Raw genomic sequence first — 18399 nt, 5'->3', positions numbered from 1 at the left:
CGCTATCTATAAATTTTTCCTCACATTAATAACGGCACCACAGATTACACAGACAAGAGTATATGTCCAAGAACCGCTCGTTCAGTTCTACGCATTTATTTTATAAACGACAAGAACCAAATAATCTCTATTTTTTTTATAAAGTATTTTATCAGAAAAAGTATTTATAAAATACTAAGATACTAAACAAAAGTATTTAAATACAAGATACAAAATCCTTTCTAAAAAAGTATTTTAGATACAAGATGAAAATACGTATTTTGTATCTTGTATCTATGTGTATTTCAAATACTTGTATCTTAGATATGACACTGTGTGTATGTATGTATCTAAACTATTTTCTTTTAGCGCTCTCGATTTAAAATGTATATAAAATTTAATAATTTTGATGGTTTTTCTTTTTGAGGAAAGTACTTCATATTGGTATTACAATGAAAATCTAATATGTAACTTTGTAAGACATAAGTCACCATGATAAGCTAAAAAAAGTGAGTGCTGAATGTTAATTCCTAATTCATCCACAGTTGTTACTTTGGTTTTTATTTGGATACGATACTTTTATCTAGACAGGATTACTTTTTATTTCTAGGAAATTTTATTCAATTTACAAAAACATATTGTATGCTTCAAAATGTACTAAAGTACCGTCCAATATTTCTTTTTTTAAAAATTTAATATTTTTCCATATCAAATAAGTTCTTTGAATAAAATATATTTCAAACGGAAAAGCAAACGGAATATTAAACTGATAGAAATGCAGATACTGGCCGACTTTCAAAAACGCGCACTCTTAATTCCAAAAGTTGCTTTAATGAAGTCGAAGCTGAGTCGAAACGATTCCTCACGCGGTATTACCACGGTGTTTACATTTTGAAGTCTGTAATGCTCGATACTGCAGCCGTTTGAACGTATAATGCGGTGAATAAACCTCGTGTACCGGCTTATTTGTTTTAATTACTATTGTGTTGCATCTTAATATGTTTGTGTAATTAGAAACTATATCAAAAGCACGGTTGAAATAAATTGTACTATATTTACAAAAAATAAGTTTTCTTTATTGTAAAGGTCTAATAATGTTCCAAATCTCTGTGTTATTAACTATCCATCACAAAAATTGATCTTCATGCTAAATAACCACGTTAAATCTCATGAAGAAATATAAATAACTTTTCGTAACAGAAATGTTATTATCCGTAAGAAGAGATGAATTATAACGTAATATGATGAAGTAATAGGATGAATAAAGCCGTATCGAAGCCGCTGTGATGAATAGGCATCGTGATAGGCCAGCGGCTACCACAACCCCATCCATCACTACCACGCGGTGTTAATTACCATTTCAAATTGCTTCTTCTGATATAAATTGCGGGTAATATTAAACGCAACTGTTTCCTCAACTTACTAGCGGAACTTTACACCATTTTTCATTTCACCGCAAACGTTTGAAAGCTTAATATTAACCTTCAAAACAAAATCATGACGGTTCGACGGAACTTGAATCGGAACGGCCCAATCCCGAAATACCAATTTAACTATTGAAATTAATATGAAACTACGGGCCGTTATTAAACATCATGTTGATGTGCAAATATTAATGAATTGTGAAATATTTAATCCCTCATTAACTTATTTTATTTTGTAACTTTATAATATATTTACTGTAATCAACCAATGCAACGGCAGTTATATTGAAAACAAACGCTAGCACCATTATTGAAATTACATGACTATAAATTTTACCATTGAATACAGACCTTTTTATTGTCATTGGAATTTGTAATACAGTGAAAAATAAACAAATATCTTCTTTATAAGGCGAGAAGACAACTCCAGGCGGCCGGTTGTTTATCAGAGGGCGAGAGCGTGGTTTCCCTCGGCATTGGACCTCCCATGTTATTGGGCGGCCCTTCTGGATTAATGGGTGACAGGGGCAGCTGCAGCGCGGATTCCGGTGTCAGAGGTAAAAAAAGGATAATGTTGAACGTAAATTTAACATGTTAACTGCGGAGCCATTTTTATGGAAATTCGAATTGGTTTGTTTTGTACAGCGAATTCTTTTTAAAAGTTTAGTGATATAAAGCTGTATCAGTCGGTTTTAAGTGATGCTTTTATAACGGGATCTTACAATGCGTTTTTGAATCAATGAGAAAATTGTTACAGAAAAAGCCTATTTGAATTATTTGTAGTTCCACACATCAGAAGCTAATTAATATTAGTAGTCATCCAGTGGTTGTTGATTAATTTTAATATATTTGTAAAACATATTAAATAAATTTTATTTATCTGTACCTCTTACATCTATAATATGAACTTTAATCATGCCAAATCTAACAATCCTTCACATGAACAATGTGCATAAAAAGGGCTACAACGTTTGATGTTGAAAGTATATATTATGTTTCCATTACGTTTGAAATTTGATTATTGACTACATTATTTAATAATCAAACTTAATATGCTAATAAAACGGAAAACCATACAAAAAATATGTGCATATTGAAATCTAATAGAACTCGTTTTACATTATAAACAGTTCTCTTAGAAATACATTACATTTAACCTCCTGATTATTGAATGTTTGTATTTCTGCTCATATTAATAATGTGAAGGTTATTGCAAAATACAAGTATATCGAGGAACTCTTCGTGTTTTAATAATGGCGTTGTTTACAGACGCATTCATCCGTTCAATTTATTAAAATGGAATAAACAGTTTACTTTTTAAGTTCTGTTTTATTATGAAATGTTTTTTAGTGCCAGCTTTATATATGTATGAAGTGATAATTTAAACAGTAAATTTAAATTGCAAAAGGCGAAACCTAAATTCCACATTTTAGGTCTTATGAAATATACTAATATATGTAGTGGTAGTTATTTTGATGTATAACGTTGCCCAAACATTGAAAGGCTTAGGTACCGGCTCCCGTGTGATTCAGTGGTTAAAATTAATCGATTCTGTTGAGAATGTTTAGTCTGCAGTCTATGTCAACGAACTATTAAGCGGGAAAATATACTTACCTAACATGCCAGTTACCTTTGAAATAAACCATTTTGCACTACCGTGACTGACTTGAACCCAAAAGCGTACGAAAGACTGACTTAAATGCTTTTACTGGTAAAAGAGCTTGGAGCATATTTCGTAGGAATCATTGCAATTAGGTGGCACAAATGTCATGCATAAAAACTATTATAACGGCTCTTTCCCATGAGATGCATACCAGTTCGTAAACCCAACAACAAGGGAACTAGGCCGGTATAAATGGCGTTTATCGGAAGACGCAACTCTCATTGGCTTACATTGTCATGCTTTACTTACCAGTGTAGTTATTTTATTAGCCAGTGTAATAACTTTGCTGTCCAGTGTAGTAACTATGCAAGTCAGGCCATTAACCTTGCCATCCTATAAACGACTTTATTACAGTATACATAAACTTGTAAGTGTTAGTAACAGGTAGCAGCGATGGGGGAGCGACGTCGGTGTGCGGCGGCAACTTATCCGACTCTACCGCGGAAGGCGCCCCGCCGACCATCGACGCGTACGATACCGACGCAGCGTCGCTCGTGTCGTCGGCCCCATCACATCTATCAACGTGAGTAGACGGCAATTGACGATCGATTTGAGGAAATGGACTATAGGTGTCGATAATAGATACCGAGTGACTGGCTCGGCGACGTAGTTGTACTCGTGCGCGGTAAAAACTCTGAGATCCCGAGTTTGAATCCTGGATCGGGTAAATTGACGTTTGGATTTTTTTGCTCACTATTAGCCCGGTGTCTGCAATTTCTGCCTGATATGACGATAGGCTAGCTCTCTATCACATGATGGGATGGAACATATTTGATGAAAAGTAGGTCCTCTTTGGGGGTGATGTGTGTTTGTTCTTTTTACTTAAAAGCTAAAAACTGTTCAATTATTCTAATAGGATATTTTTTATTTTTGTATGCTAAAATAATTCCTTAAAAAAGAAGCTTTTTGAAATAAACAGGTCTTATTACATTTATTATGTGCAATAAAGACTTTGTTAGGTGTTGACTTCGAAACTATTAGTTAAATTATTCTCTTACTGTTCACATAATATCTTTCCTTTGCATACTATTATTAAATACATAAAGTATTATGTAATATTTAAGTAAGAAATTTTAAAGTTTAAATAAATACACCGTCCAGTTATTTTTTTGATCCGCGGCTCAAACGTTTACTGTGTGTCAATTATCTTTATAAAGCCAACCTGATTTGATATAATCTACGTAAATTAAGCTGAAGATTGTATACCTTAGAACATGAACTTTATTTTTATATTTTAATGTTTTATATTAAACAACGTTGCTCAATATTCGCCGAGTTACAGCAAAATGTAGTTCATTAAGTCCGTAAGCATAAATCTCATAAAATGTGTTATTTATTTTTTAAAATACCTCTAAGAAAGTACATTCGTAATTTTACCGGGTTATAACGTACGAACATGTAGGTAGAACCAGATAACCTTTCACATTTCCCCGACCTTCAACAGAAGATTTAAAGGCAAACAATATTGTTCGAGTTAGGTTATGAATATAACAATATTCTCCAAGCTTATATAAGGTTACCTAATTTACATGCCTTAAGTCTTTCGTAGAGTATATTAATATTTGTTTTAACACATAAAATCATATACGTGTCTATTATAAAGACAAAGTAATATTTAGATGATTATATATATTGAAAATTGCCGGAGGATATTTTGAAATAAAAAATTCTAAAAGTAAAGATGTTTAAAACTGTTAACTCATTTAACCCAGTTAAATAATAAGGCACTTATATTTTATTATGTCAAAAACGAATTCAATTTCGATCAATCAAAACATCTACATATTTTTTGTAAACTGTAAAACGCCAATTTGATTAATTGGTACAATTTTAGCCCGCTCTAAATTGTTTATTTTGTTTGCATTTAAACTGTTTCCATTAAACGTTCAATTAATAACATTTTCAGAGGGCTTTTAAAAACAAAAATACCGAACCGAATTGGCCATTTAGAGTAAACTATTATTTCACGACTAAGATTATAATCTTAGTTGGTATAATTTATTTGGTACTTCCCCTGGGATGATGATTGGATGGGAGATATTAAGTAACCATTTCAGGTCCCTCAGCCAAAATCGCTTTCTGTAATCGTTAACGCTATCGTTATGTATGACAATGATGTCATTTTCTAGTTATCGATCGATCAGAGTTATCGATAGGATATGTTATACTCATACATTTTGTGTTCCTTTAGCGATTGTATTTGTATAAAGTTATCTAACTATGGCTCTGGGTTTTTAATGGATTTATAATCGGAAGAACAATACCACGGTTTTTAAAAAAATAATATTGTGAACATATGTAAATACAATTAGAAATGTGAACTAAATACATAAGAAAACGTATCCCATATAGACCTTACTTAGTACGAATTTATTATACAAAATATTAGTCCATTGAAATGTTACACTTTTTAGGCCTTACCTTGCGTTTTTTAGAGGACGCAATTTTATTTTTTTGAAGTGTAGGGGGTCAGTCTAAAGCTAAAACCAAGTTTGTGGGGTCGCCACCCTTGTCCCACGGCCGCCATCTTGAAAATAGGGGTTGAAATGGTTTTTACGATGTATCTCTTAAACTATTTATCTGACAAAAAAATTATAAACATTGTTTGTTGCAAATTAAATTCTCTACAACTTTGGTCTAGTAACTTTTGTCGTAGAACTATAAATAAAAAGTTATGAGCGAAAATGTTAAGAAATTCAATGTTAACCAATGTCCATTGCAACGTCATCAGAACGTGTGTTTATAAGGTTCATAATACTTTTTTTGTACTCTCATTAATACCCAAATACCCAAGGGACCATTAGGGAACAAAAGCAAATCTGCCTGCTATTATTATTATTATTTCTAACCTCCTGTTTATACTTTTTTTTTTGTCAGATAAATAGTTTAAGAGATACATCGTAAAAACCATTTCAACCCTTATTTTCAAGATGGCGGCCGTGGGACAAGGGTGGCGACCTCACAAACTTGGTTTTAGCTTTAGACTGACCCCCCCTACACTTCAAAAAAATAAAATTGCGTCCTCTAAAAAACGCAACCCCAAATGTAACTTTTCAATGGACTATATCTAAAACAAAGTGTTTAGTATAAGTTGACAGTTTAGTTTGACATAACATTTAGACATGATTTTTCGATACTTATTAAAAAAATATATATTACTTACCTGACTGGATAAAAAAGTTAGACAATTCAATCAAATAATTTATTTCATTGAAATATTTTTTTTATATTGTAATGTAACTCCAGTATAACTTGTATCTGATGGAAAATAAGCCCTAAATATTCTGTTTCATAGTCAGTACCCCACGAGACTGCAGCCCTACAGTGTCGCCTCACAACAGCGCTTCGCCCTTCACACGATCTATAGACGCCGGCTCCTTATCCAGGTGATATTTTCTATCAATTTATATTTAATTCTAAATAAACTGTTTAAGAAACAACTAGAAGTCAAGGACGAGCAATGAAACGACAACTCCACAGTCAGACGCATATTTGTTGACTGGCGCGAGCGTCCGGCCCGTTGAACTTGTTATAAAATTGCCCACAATTTGTAATAATAAAAATATTAACATTACCCTAATCATTAATATTAATACTTGAATATTCAAGTAAATGTTATTCGACAGTTAATGCAAATAGTACTCATTTGATTGCATTTGGGAATAGGAAATAGGGTGACTATTGTATTTGGTCGCTCTGCTTTAGATTTGACGGGGAAAATTTACTTAGCGTAGTAAACTAGTTACTTGTAGTACTATTAATACCAACTAATAAGGGATTTATTTCTTTAAAGGCTTACTTTTATTCACCAGTCTATAAGCATCGTAACTAATGATATAAAACTCGAAATTAAAATCAATATTGTTATAAGAACAAACACGAGCTCCACTAAACCCGCTGTCTAAGAGACAATTATTAATAAAATATTTTGACAGGCAATAGCGTGGTAGAACCATAATTTAAAAAGAAAATGCTACGAAAATGGATCAATTATTTTTAACGATCAAAATGACATAAATTCTACGGCTACTGGGCCGGAAATGGGTTTATCCCTTTGATTAATTAAATATCGCTGATTGGCCACGAAAACGTTTCAGCCTGTAATAAAGACGTGAATTACAGTTACAATAAATCTCTAAGTTTATTTATGAAACGCAATAAAGATAAGAATCACAAACCTTCGGGGGATAAATAATTTATTTGAGCAGTCCATTATATACGGAAAAAGACAAAATCAAAACGGCATCGAGGGAGCGAGTTCCTTTTACATTTTTTTTCTCTGTCATTCTATTTACATTAAAATTAATAATGTCCACGGCGGATCAGATCTGTGGAGCAGCTGTCTAGTCCGGGCGAGTGCGAGGCGGCCCTGCTGGGGGGCATGCGGGGGCGCTCCGGCGGTGGCTCGGGGAGCAAGGGGGCGCGCGGCAGGGGCTCAGCTTGGGGCTCCATATCGCGCGTCTTTGCCCGCAGCAGACACCGCACTAAGTCCGGCAGCGCAGTCGTCAGCGGCCATGAAAGCGGTAATTAATCTCGTAGTTTATAATGCTTTTAGCTTTTACTTTAATCGCTGATGTTATTATATCCGTTCAAGTAGCTGGTGAAATGGGTGAACCATTAAACTAGGTAATATTTTCCTGAAAGAGATGTTGAATACAATTGTAACTAAAACAAGTTATAATATATTGTATATTATTAAGTTTTTGGGTGACAGATTCAAGTAGTAAGTACAATGTTTTAGAATTACACTAAATAATGTAGGCACTGAAAGATACCTATTAAGAATCTAAGAAATGTGAATTAAAACTTTGGTATTGGATCTCATAGAGAGATATGAAGTCTGGTATATGGCTAGTCTGCTATTAGAGTGGTATAAGAACAGAAGAAAAAAGATAAAAAAATACATAAAAGAAGATTAGCTAGTCATAAAATATATTATATGTCGTTTAGAACCAGTGTATGCTGCTACGGGCAATACGACCCGCGCTTGGTCGCCGCTCGGCAGTGAAGCAGCTCTTCGCGAAGCTGCCTCTCTTCCCCTGGCTAGATGGAGGGCGCCCGCCATCATAGCCTGGCTAGAACTGGCGCTTGGCATGCCACAATATGCTGCTGCTGTTGCTGACAACGTAAAAAGTGGCAAGGTATGAATAACCTTTATAAGGTGTGGTTTGGTAGTCGTTTCTTGGCGAAATCGTGAAAATAGAATAAACATTTGTAAGGAAACTAATTAATGCGAATGACAATTCACGTTACATTTAGGTTGGTCCTGGTACAATGAGTGTTGAAAAATTTGTTATTTTAAACCATGGTATTGAAACGTGTATTCAAATAATTTTCTCAGATACTTAAAGTTAAATCAAAATCGATAATGAAAGTCGGATCTGTTGATTTCTCGGAATTCAATTTAACTCAAAAACCCTTACATCCGCGTCCATTAATTACCGGGAAAATGTTTATTTCATTACATCTATATGGAAATTAGAGCCAGTACGAAATTGTACCATACAATTTTGCGTATCTTTTGTATACGGAGAATGGTAACATTTGATTTATACTTCGCGTATCGTAAAGCTTGAAATATTCGAAACGATAAGAATTGTACAACGAATATGAAATCGTAACAATGAAATGTAATAACCGTTTGTTTTCAACAATCCGTGTATATCCGTTTTTTTATTATAACCCATGTAATTAGTGAGCCTCGTAATGCAAATGGTCTTGACATCTAATTTATCAGTGCAATTCCACACAGTGCTTTGTAAATCAAAGTTCGGGTGGTATTACTGTTAATGGGCGGTCGCTAACCATCAGGCGAGCGGCTTGCTCGTATCATCATTCATTTGTATACAGTACGAACAACCTGAACATATAGTAGTTATGTAGCGATTGACGCAATAGAAGCGTCAAATATTGTGTTCTCGTTGTTTCTAGATCCGTGCTTTGAATGGGCAGGTTCTGCTCGAGCTGTCGGACGCGGACCTGGAGGTGGGCCTCGGGATATCGCAGCCCATGCACCGCAAGAAGCTGCGGCTCGCGATAGAGGAACGGCGGAGGCCTGACCTCGTCAGAAATCCTAGTATTGGGCAATTGACGCATGCGTGGGTCGCAGCTGAGTGGTTACCGGACTTAGGCTTGTCCCAGGTAAGTTTGTACTATTGGATTCTATTACAGGTTAAAGGGGTAAACCTTAGAGTTTAAATAAGTCTGCGTTGTATTGTATGATCCATATCGTTCGAGCTTTTAATAAGTTAACTGCCATTAAATAAATAACAATACATTTGTATCTAGGTCAGCTCTTATTGTTGTTATACAACATTTATTAAATAAAACTTTATTAATATTTACTTTCATAGGAGATTTAGCAAACTCGGTATCCAATATTAAAAATCTTTTAACAACTTTTGGCAGATTTGTATCATTCTTATAATTTCCCACATCTTTTCTTGGTGATCAATTATCGCTTAATTTATAATGTTTGCTAGTCCCTTGAATTGATTCACATATGATACATGAATAACATTGTGATGTAATTCCTAAAATTATATTATCTTCACAAATCATCCGCTGAATCTCTGTCGAGTTGTGATTAAATTACGTGATTAAATGCAGCCCGGAGTCCTCTTTGGGAATAATGTGATTTCTTTTCTCGAAAATGCAATAGAATAAATGTGCTAGGGTCAGAAAATTGCTTCGTCGATGTCGGGGAAACGGCAGATAACAGTTAATTACAACTCCCCTCAAGCCGGAATCCAACTTCAAACACATGAGGTTCTTAGACTTATTACTTCCAAGTTAACTACAGCGGCCAATATCATTAATGCGGTCCGGATTAAACTTGCGACTTACGAGACAACTAAGTGATTGATCTAAACGTAATTAATGACGCTGAAACCTTTAAATATAATAGAAGAATATTGTTTGGGGTTCTCAATAAAGTCATTACGCTTAAACGTCGGAATAAGATGGTAATAAATCAACAGTACGCGGAATCATTCTTGGCGAACTTGGTGGACGCGCGTATGCTCGACACGATCAGCAAGAAAGAGCTGGAGAAATATCTTGGTGTGACAAGGAAATTCCACCAAGCATCGATCGTCCACGGCATACACCTGCTCAGGATAATGAAGTACGATAGACAAGTAAGTATGTTAATAATTTCTGTTCAGTTTTCTAGATATTGCCTCTTATAGACTTTGATCGATGGCTACGTTCCATTCTGCTTAATTTAAATAGGTTATGTCCACACCGCACTTATAAAATACAGCAGCGTCTACAATATATTATTTCTCGATATTATGAGTTGCAGAGGCCAGTATGAAGATCATTATACTTTAAATACATTTAGATTCTTTAAATACATTAGAACATATTCGTAAAATTCATTAAACAAAAAAACTGATATATTAAACGTTGGTATAAAAAATTTACGTAACAAACTAGGATTTTGTATTTAAATCTTTTATTTCAGAAAAACAAAGCTTGTTAAAAAAAATATCTGCATTCTATTTTAAAATGATTATGGAATGAAAGAAAATCCTTTACGTAATTACTATTTGCTTTTTGTTCTACGAAACAATATGCTCACCGTAATCACATAACCTGACGTAAATAAATAGAAAATTTCAAAGGAACCAAGAAATCAATTATATTCTTAATGCACAAGAATTTCAATTTAATTGTATACAAACGACGCAAATTACATAAAAGCTTTTATAAAGAAGAGAATGTAGTAATACTCTTTATTACCCAGATGTATGATAATATAATGAACAAACTGTAACATTGTGTGGCGCAAAGCATACATTAAAATGCAAAATAAAGTTTATTTTAATGAGATTTCTAAATCTACATTTTAAAAATACATTCGTGTGTAACATTTAGTGTAAAATAAAGTTTGCAAGTTTTATGCGCGGAGAATATCTACATCTGAGTTTGTAATCCATTAAGAATAATAATTTAGATCAACCAAATAGGAACTAAAATAAAATTTTATTTAAATGTATTTCAGTGTTTGAATTGTTGTAAACTACTGCATACATGCAAATTACCAATTCATGTTTATAATTGAGCGTTGCAGGAATTTGAATATTCATCGAAATATGATTCAACACTTCTTAGTTAAACTACGATAATGCCGGATTATATACACTATTAATGCAAATGCACACAGCAGTATTTACAGTTAAACTCCCATTAGTACAAGTTTGTTGGACTAAAATATTAATATGTTGTACTTATCTCTCATTTTAGTCTATAAAAGAGAACTTGAATATTTAGAAACTGGACCTTTATTCTATGGAATTAATAGATGTTATTATTATTTCGTAATTATAAACGAATTTATTTAGAATATAGTCACTGTTCTTAGATACTTTTAGACTGCCATAAATCTCTTTTCAACAGAGAGTAATGTTCCAACATGATTGATCAAATAATAGACATCTTATCATGACTGTTGGATAAATATATTTTCGAACACTAACACACAATGAGAAAATATGAAAGCTTCGATTTTTTTAACAAAAATATGGCGGCTATAATGAGGAATCCCTTTTACGTTCCGTTTCGATAAAAGACCTAAGATAAGGGGCGGAAGCAAATGAGCTTTTATCAGTAGGGACGGTGTAAAATGTTTCATTTAGTGCTGCGGCTGTTACCCTCTTTAATGTAAACACATTAATCATCAACATTTTTCTTTGATATTGTACAGTTGACTAAAAACCTGTCGCATCTCGTTTGTTATTTTCTCATTGTGAACATTGTAAGCGACGTCATGTCCGAAATCCATCTTCGTTAGATGTTTACAAAAGGTTTGTTTATTTTAGGCTTTGGCCGTGAGACGGCACCAATGCGAGAACGTCGATGCGGACCCGTTGGTGTGGACCAATCAAAGGTTCATGCGATGGGCTCACAATATTGATTTAGGAGAATTTGCTGATAATTTAAAAGGTTTTAGTATACTCTATTGTTGACGTTGGTTTGTTTCTGTGTATACAGGCCATTTTCAATTAACGTAATGTTGATGTTACAATAGACAGCGGAGTGCACGGTGGTCTAGTGGTTCTAGAGCCATCGTTTACGGGAGAAACAATGGCGACGGCTCTCGGCATACCGCCCTCTAAGAGCATAATCAGGAGACACTTAGTAGCGGAATTTGACGCTCTCGTTATCCCAGCGAGGTAAGTAAATATTTTGTTGACTCCTCATTCATCGAAAATGTAATATTTGCTTCAGTTATTTCCGAATCATAGCTCAGTAAACATATTAAGGCGACGAATTTTGCATCGCAAATATTATGTTTTCTGTAACGTCCACATTCAATATTTTTGATATAGAATTTGTTGATGACAAAAGCACAAGTGGATGTGATGATAAAGTCCTATTTCATTACACCATATTATATACATATGTCTCGATAATAACGTATGAATGTGCAGTAAAATCGCCAATCAGTGATGTGTTGAAAGTGAATGATGTGCGCACTGCATGTATAGATGTGAATTATTGAGCAGAGTCCAGAGATAGCCCCCGTATGTGAGCCAGCTGTAGTTGATTATAATGTGAGGTGCAATCCTGCAGGTATACGATATTTTGCCAGGTGGAAGAACTGCAAGTGGAGGCTGCCCGAGCATCCATGTTGTCCACAAAACAAAGATAAACCCGCAAAAATTAAAAAACTTTCATTCAAAAAATAAATTGTCGCTTCGGTACCCGTTTACAAAAACCTGTATCTATGTAAAATTTCTTGTATCAAATGTTTGTAAAGTAGCTATTTTTACACAAAATACTTTACTTTGCAAAATATAATTTTTGTACCTATCTACCGTCGAAACGCGCTCGTTTTTGAAACTTTTATGATCGAAAATTTTATGAGCGGTGAAGACTGATAAGTTACTGTAGAATCATGATTGGTAAGGAAAGAACCTAAAAGAAAAGCGATCTAAAGTATTCACGAACGTTTTCTGTACCTTCGCCTTCGTCAGTGTTAGATTCAACGTTGAACATTGTGACCCTCTAGAGTCCCGACCTTGCGTAGATTACTCGTCACGTTAATGTTTATTCGAGATCTATCGATTTGATATAATTAGTAAAATATGTATACAACTTAGTTATATTAACGTAAAAGCATGAAATGCTTCGTGTTATCATAGGGGGTAAATAATATCCCGTTATCTGCATACTTACATTAATAATTGGTAAAATCTGTTTCAATTTCTCTCGGAAAATGAAATATTTGTAATATTGAAGATTTTAAAATAATCGCAAATGAATTGAATATCCTTAGGTGTAAACACGGAACCATTCACAATAGCTTTAGAACTATAACAATATTGTAAGATAACTATGTTTTTGACTTGTATACATTGATCCTGTAAAGTTGAGTACATTGTATATTAGGTTCATCTGTAATAATATCAAATGAAATACCTATTAATGTGAATAAATCCTCATGAAAAAGATAAAGCTAAGGGACGTCGAGTCAGTTTATTTTATTATTCATCACCCCTAACTTGGCGATCCTTGCGTCGAGACAGAACGGTAAAGATCATTTTATCGATACATCATGAATGCCTCTCTGATCATCATTAGATCGCACTATACTCAGACTCTGTCCACATTTTTCTCCTTCCATGTAACTTTGAGTTTTATTTTGTGACATGATTTTAAACATATTGACATATCGTGCTTGTCTGATTTAGTTTCAATATTTTGATTATCGTTATGTTGAACCTCAAACAAGGAAGAGTACTGAGCGCTTTTACTGTAAATTGTACGTATACACGAAGCTTTAGCGTTGTGGTCGATGCAGTACTATCCCTTGTCACCCATTCATAAGTGTCTTCTCATGTTACTATTTTTATTTGTAATCATATTCGTACACAATTAGCATGATTCGTATGATTTCCAGCAACGTGCATCATGCTTTTGATGTCTATGCAGAATTTTAACTAACCGAGCCACTTGGGCTGTCTCACTTTAGCTTCCGGAGATTGTAAAAATGAATTATGCAGATGGGAATAAATGAGATACGATGCTAAGCTCCAAATTGAAGCAATTCTAAACATTAAAGAATTTGCATGTGAGCTTTTTGTGTTAGCAGATACTCATGAAGAGATGAATAGTGCAAATTTGAGAATTATACGTGTATTATAATGTGTAAAAGCAATCTATGCTCTGCCTGGCTTACGTAAATCTCAAATTTGTACCCGTTTCCCTTTGTAGTAAAATGAGTAATTAATTCACTTCCAGGAATATGTTCGGCCACCAAATTAGAATGTTGGGAAGGCCATTCTCGAGATCGGTTGCAACGGGATTACCAGGAATCGATTTAAGTGGCGATTCAAGGAGACATAGCTTACGAGTAAGTTGGTTTGAGAGAATTGTTAAAGACATTTCTAGGTAATTTATTGCGTGCTATTGTTATAGAGCGTTTCAATAATTATCACTGCTATAAATCACAGAAATAGAGACAAATTTTATTACGAAGTTATATTTCTAATACAGAATTTCTTTAAAAAATATATCTATCATAATTAATTTTATGATTGTCTTATTATAATCGTAATCCAAACTTATCTTTTCACAGGGCTCCATAACTAGGGCACTAGGTGTCCTCAAACCGAAACACGAACGGACCTCACCATCCAGTTCAAGTGAAAGTTCTAGCGTGGTCAGTCTGGGAACCCAGCCTTATTCCTACTCACCACCAATAGCTGTGAGAACGCTCTCCCAACTGAGCATGCAGTATGCCCCACCACCGACCCTGCAGGAGTATGAGCCGATCTACACTCCACTGAGCTTGTATTCCCAGTCCAGCGTATCCACCAGGGATAGCATGCAGAGACTGAATGACATCAAGGAGAATGCTGGCATAACACATAGGTACGTGTAAAGTGTACGCCGTACGAGTACGACTATCGTGCTGAAATCCTAGGTTTGAATCCAGGGTCGGGCCAGAAATAATTGTATCTGACTTTTTCCATCTTAAAAATTACTGCTTTCTATACGGTCATTTAGGATTGCCTTCTCTTCGGACGATGTGAGTGAAAGAACAGAGAGTGCACCTGTGTACTGAGCACACACTTGTCCACTATAATATCTCCTGTGTACCTGGTTGATCTCAGTTGAGATTGGCCGCCGTGACCGGAATGCGGCTAGGAGGGATCCACGTACAAAGTTGTAATAAAGGATGCATAAATGGGATTTAGTGACATCTAAGGTTTTTTTATGTATTTTGAATCTTCGGAAATATTTCGCAGATGTTTAATTAGTTTACTAAGTATTTAAATTTAAAAATTTAAATTCATAATTGTATTACCTTACTAAAAATCCTATAACTATATTTACAATTTAGATGTATAAATGTTACTCGTCCATTAAAATAATATTCGCACGTTGCTGTATGGTATAAACTATTAACAACAAAGCAATCGGCGCAACGGGCCATGAAGCGTGCCGTGTTATATTGAAAGCCAGATCAGAACGCATCAATAATATTTTAGCTGAAAACTATGAACGTAAATCCCTTGTTATTGCTAGAATATGTTTTAAATTTCGAATATTTACCAAAAACATAGATCATTTGCACCAAAGAAACCTAGTATTGGCTTTTGTATACGGAAAGGGAAAGTGACTTCACCGCACATGATGTTAAGTAAAGTGGAGTCCAAATTGACGACAGATGATCGGTGTCTCCCTCATTGGTCGTCACAATTATGCTACCCTCATGTTTCGAAGTAAACCATACCATACCGTACTATTGAATGAGTAAAACATTTACCTTTGTTTACAACCGTATACAATAAACGATCCCAATCTCAATCTTCAATCCGATTCAAAAAATAAACCAATCAAAATAAGTCAATCAAAAACGCTTGTTCTGATCGGTCATTTTTGATATAGATCGACAAAAGATAGATTGTTTATTGAAAATGGCGGTTTGTCGATACGTGTACGTCACTAATATAGGGCATATTTCTTTTTATTTTGTCAAAAGGTACGGCCAAAGAGCGGACCAAGCGCATAGAGTGAGCTCGCCTCTTCCAGCCAAGTCACTTGACGATTCGGCACTGAAGCAGAAGAAACACAGGCGAGTGAAAAGCATCGGTGACATCAATGCGTGCAGCAAAACCTCCGTTTAAATGTTCGACGCAATGCGACTACTGTCTATCCTGGCTTACGTGACTTACAATGGTCAGTTTGCAGGATAGCCTTTGATTAGCAATACCAATGACGATACAGAAATTGTAATGGCAGATATGAATGTGATCTCTAGTTCCAATCAGTGAGAGAGTACCTAAATAATGTAATAAAAATCTTATTACAGTAGGTTACCTTTATTTGTAGGTGTTAGCGAAATCCTGTGTAGTTTGATTCTTGTTTTTTACTAAGTTCCAATATTAAGACGTGGTAAATCGTTTTATATGTAGTTAATAGAATTTTATGTTCCCGAACATGATTATTAACCTCATTATATTGTAATTTAAAATCACTTACAATAATCAGTATACCAAATAAGTACATGTGTTCCTTTCTTGTAAAAACAGATAAATCATTATAACAAGTCCTAAATATATAGCTACAATAAATCCTTTGACTAGTAGTTATAATGGAACCCATATTCTACTCTATAATTGAAGAGACAATTTATCCTTTTCAATTTAGACAAGCGTTTAAGCCATTAAGTACAATTTGAACGATTTTAGATCCTTATTCGTGAAGTAAGTACGGACCTCAAATAGAATTTCTACATTCAAGACGGCCTTACACAATCACTTGAAACTGATTAATTCGCGTGTATGTCAATCATAAGGAATTTAAAAAATCTATCACTTTCGGAAACAAAATAACCAATAACGATGAAAAATATATATAACTTGACGGTAGATTATGACCAGCACAGATGGGCAGGCAAAACAGGTGTTGCAACCGCAAACGATGGAAAAAATGGGTACAAGATTAAACTAGGAATCTGATCTAATGTCTTCAAATGAGGTAATATTAAAAAAAAGTTTTGATCGATCGTGTTTACCTTGATCTTGTACCTTCTTAGTTTCAATAAGATAAAATAATGTTTAATTCAATGTGTGTAATATTTTATTATTTTTATCAATACTGCCTATGAATTGCACAAGAGAAGTATTTTTAATATCATCTACCGAATTAATGCACGTGGATGTGATCCCCTTTCATACGTTTAAATATCGGATCCCTTTGGAATTATGTCTTTTTAAATATTCCTAGTTTGTAAGAGACCATTTTATTGAATTATGTACAATATCGCATATCGTAACTTCCAAAGCAATTATTTGAAACCAATATAGACTGAATATAAGTTGACAATCTTATGATCTCTATTCCATTTACGAAAGATTTTTTGAGTGTTTTATATTTTCACTCGTGATATGCTTTTATTGATGTAACTTATTTAAATGGAAATATTTTCAATATTCAATGTAATCTGCTGTATTTATTGCCAGACACTGTGATAATGATATTCTCACGCTTCGTAAATAAACCTCTTAGATATGTAACAAAACTGTAATAGTATGTAACTACCAAATACATTCCCATCGAGCTTAGAGTTTATATTTTGTTTTTATTTATTTGAAATATTGTTAGAGTTCCTTTACTTTGTTGTTATTTTATGATTGTTTTAGTTTGTGGATATTGTTTAAATTATTGTTTAGTTACATATTTTATGGAGGCAACAAAAATAAAAAACATGGTCAACATAACGACTTTTATTTCTGCTACCAAAAATCAATCAATCCATCAATATTTTTCCATCTACTGCAGAACGCAGCTGTATCCGTCCGCTAAAGAAAAATTATCAAGCTGATTTAAAACAAAAAACTAACTTACTGTTCCACAGTAGGGCATGGGTCTCCTTTGCTATTAAGTGAGATAAAATAGTATTTAATTAGTACATTATAACAAATAACTTAATTTATTGATTCGCAAAACCGTAACAAGAGAAGAATACACTCTTCTATGTTCTGAAGTAGGTCACTATTTATTTCACAGGTAATTTTGAAGTAAGAGGGTTTCGATAAACGAAACCGCCTCAAAATCTTAGGTAAGACGACGGAGGATATAAAGGAATTCTTTTGATGTTTTAACACATAAATGTTTGGTAATCTTGATAGGGTTTTTATTCTGAGTACTATAATCACATAATAAAGATTACTTGCTACGTATACACAGGTTTATATAAAAAAAAATGCAAAATAGATTTAGAAAGATTATAGCACACTTAAATACACTATTATAAAATTGACAGTGGCTAAAACTGGTCATGTAACTGGTCAAAATTATAAAGCAGTCACATAC

At 34.0% G+C, this 18399-nt stretch overlaps 1 protein-coding gene across 4 annotated transcripts; it reads left to right on the top strand.

Annotated features, from left to right (window-relative positions):
- Positions 1 to 1815: 1815 nt before the first annotated feature.
- Positions 1816 to 17726, top strand: LOC115456118 (kazrin). 4 transcript variants are annotated; one of them, XM_030185024.2, is made up of 12 exons: positions 1816 to 1960; positions 3451 to 3589; positions 6362 to 6452; positions 7393 to 7589; positions 8017 to 8207; positions 9019 to 9207; positions 10047 to 10205; positions 11892 to 12015; positions 12101 to 12245; positions 14317 to 14428; positions 14654 to 14949; positions 16064 to 17725. In XM_030185024.2, the coding sequence occupies exons 2-12, from the start codon at positions 3460 to 3462 to the stop codon at positions 16206 to 16208; spliced, it is 1779 nt and encodes a 592-aa protein (XP_030040884.2). In that variant the 5' UTR covers positions 1816 to 1960; positions 3451 to 3459; the 3' UTR covers positions 16209 to 17725. The 4 variants fall into 4 exon arrangements, with proteins under 4 accessions (XP_030040884.2, XP_030040880.2, XP_037294504.1 ...); XM_030185020.2 differs by having other exon boundaries at positions 8998 to 9207; XM_030185019.2 differs by having other exon boundaries at positions 1867 to 1960; positions 3445 to 3589; positions 8998 to 9207; positions 16064 to 17726.
- Positions 17727 to 18399: the final 673 nt, after the last annotated feature.

This window comes from Manduca sexta, chromosome 14, assembly GCF_014839805.1.
Source record: "Manduca sexta isolate Smith_Timp_Sample1 chromosome 14, JHU_Msex_v1.0, whole genome shotgun sequence".
In the NCBI taxonomy this organism is placed as follows: Eukaryota; Metazoa; Arthropoda; class Insecta; order Lepidoptera; family Sphingidae; genus Manduca; species Manduca sexta.
Note: the sequence above shows the minus strand (reverse complement) of the source record. Positions and strands in the feature narration are given on the sequence as shown.

Coding starts and splice junctions, on each gene's coding strand:
- LOC115456118 (XM_030185019.2), top strand. CDS start 3,460: ATGGGGGAGCGACGTCGGTGTGCGGCGGCAACTTATCCGACTCTACCG. Junction 9,208..10,046: donor CGGACTTAGGCTTGTCCCAG/GTAAGTTTGTAC, acceptor ATAAATCAACAG/TACGCGGAATCATTCTTGGC. Junction 14,429..14,653: donor CAAGGAGACATAGCTTACGA/GTAAGTTGGTTT, acceptor ATCTTTTCACAG/GGCTCCATAACTAGGGCACT.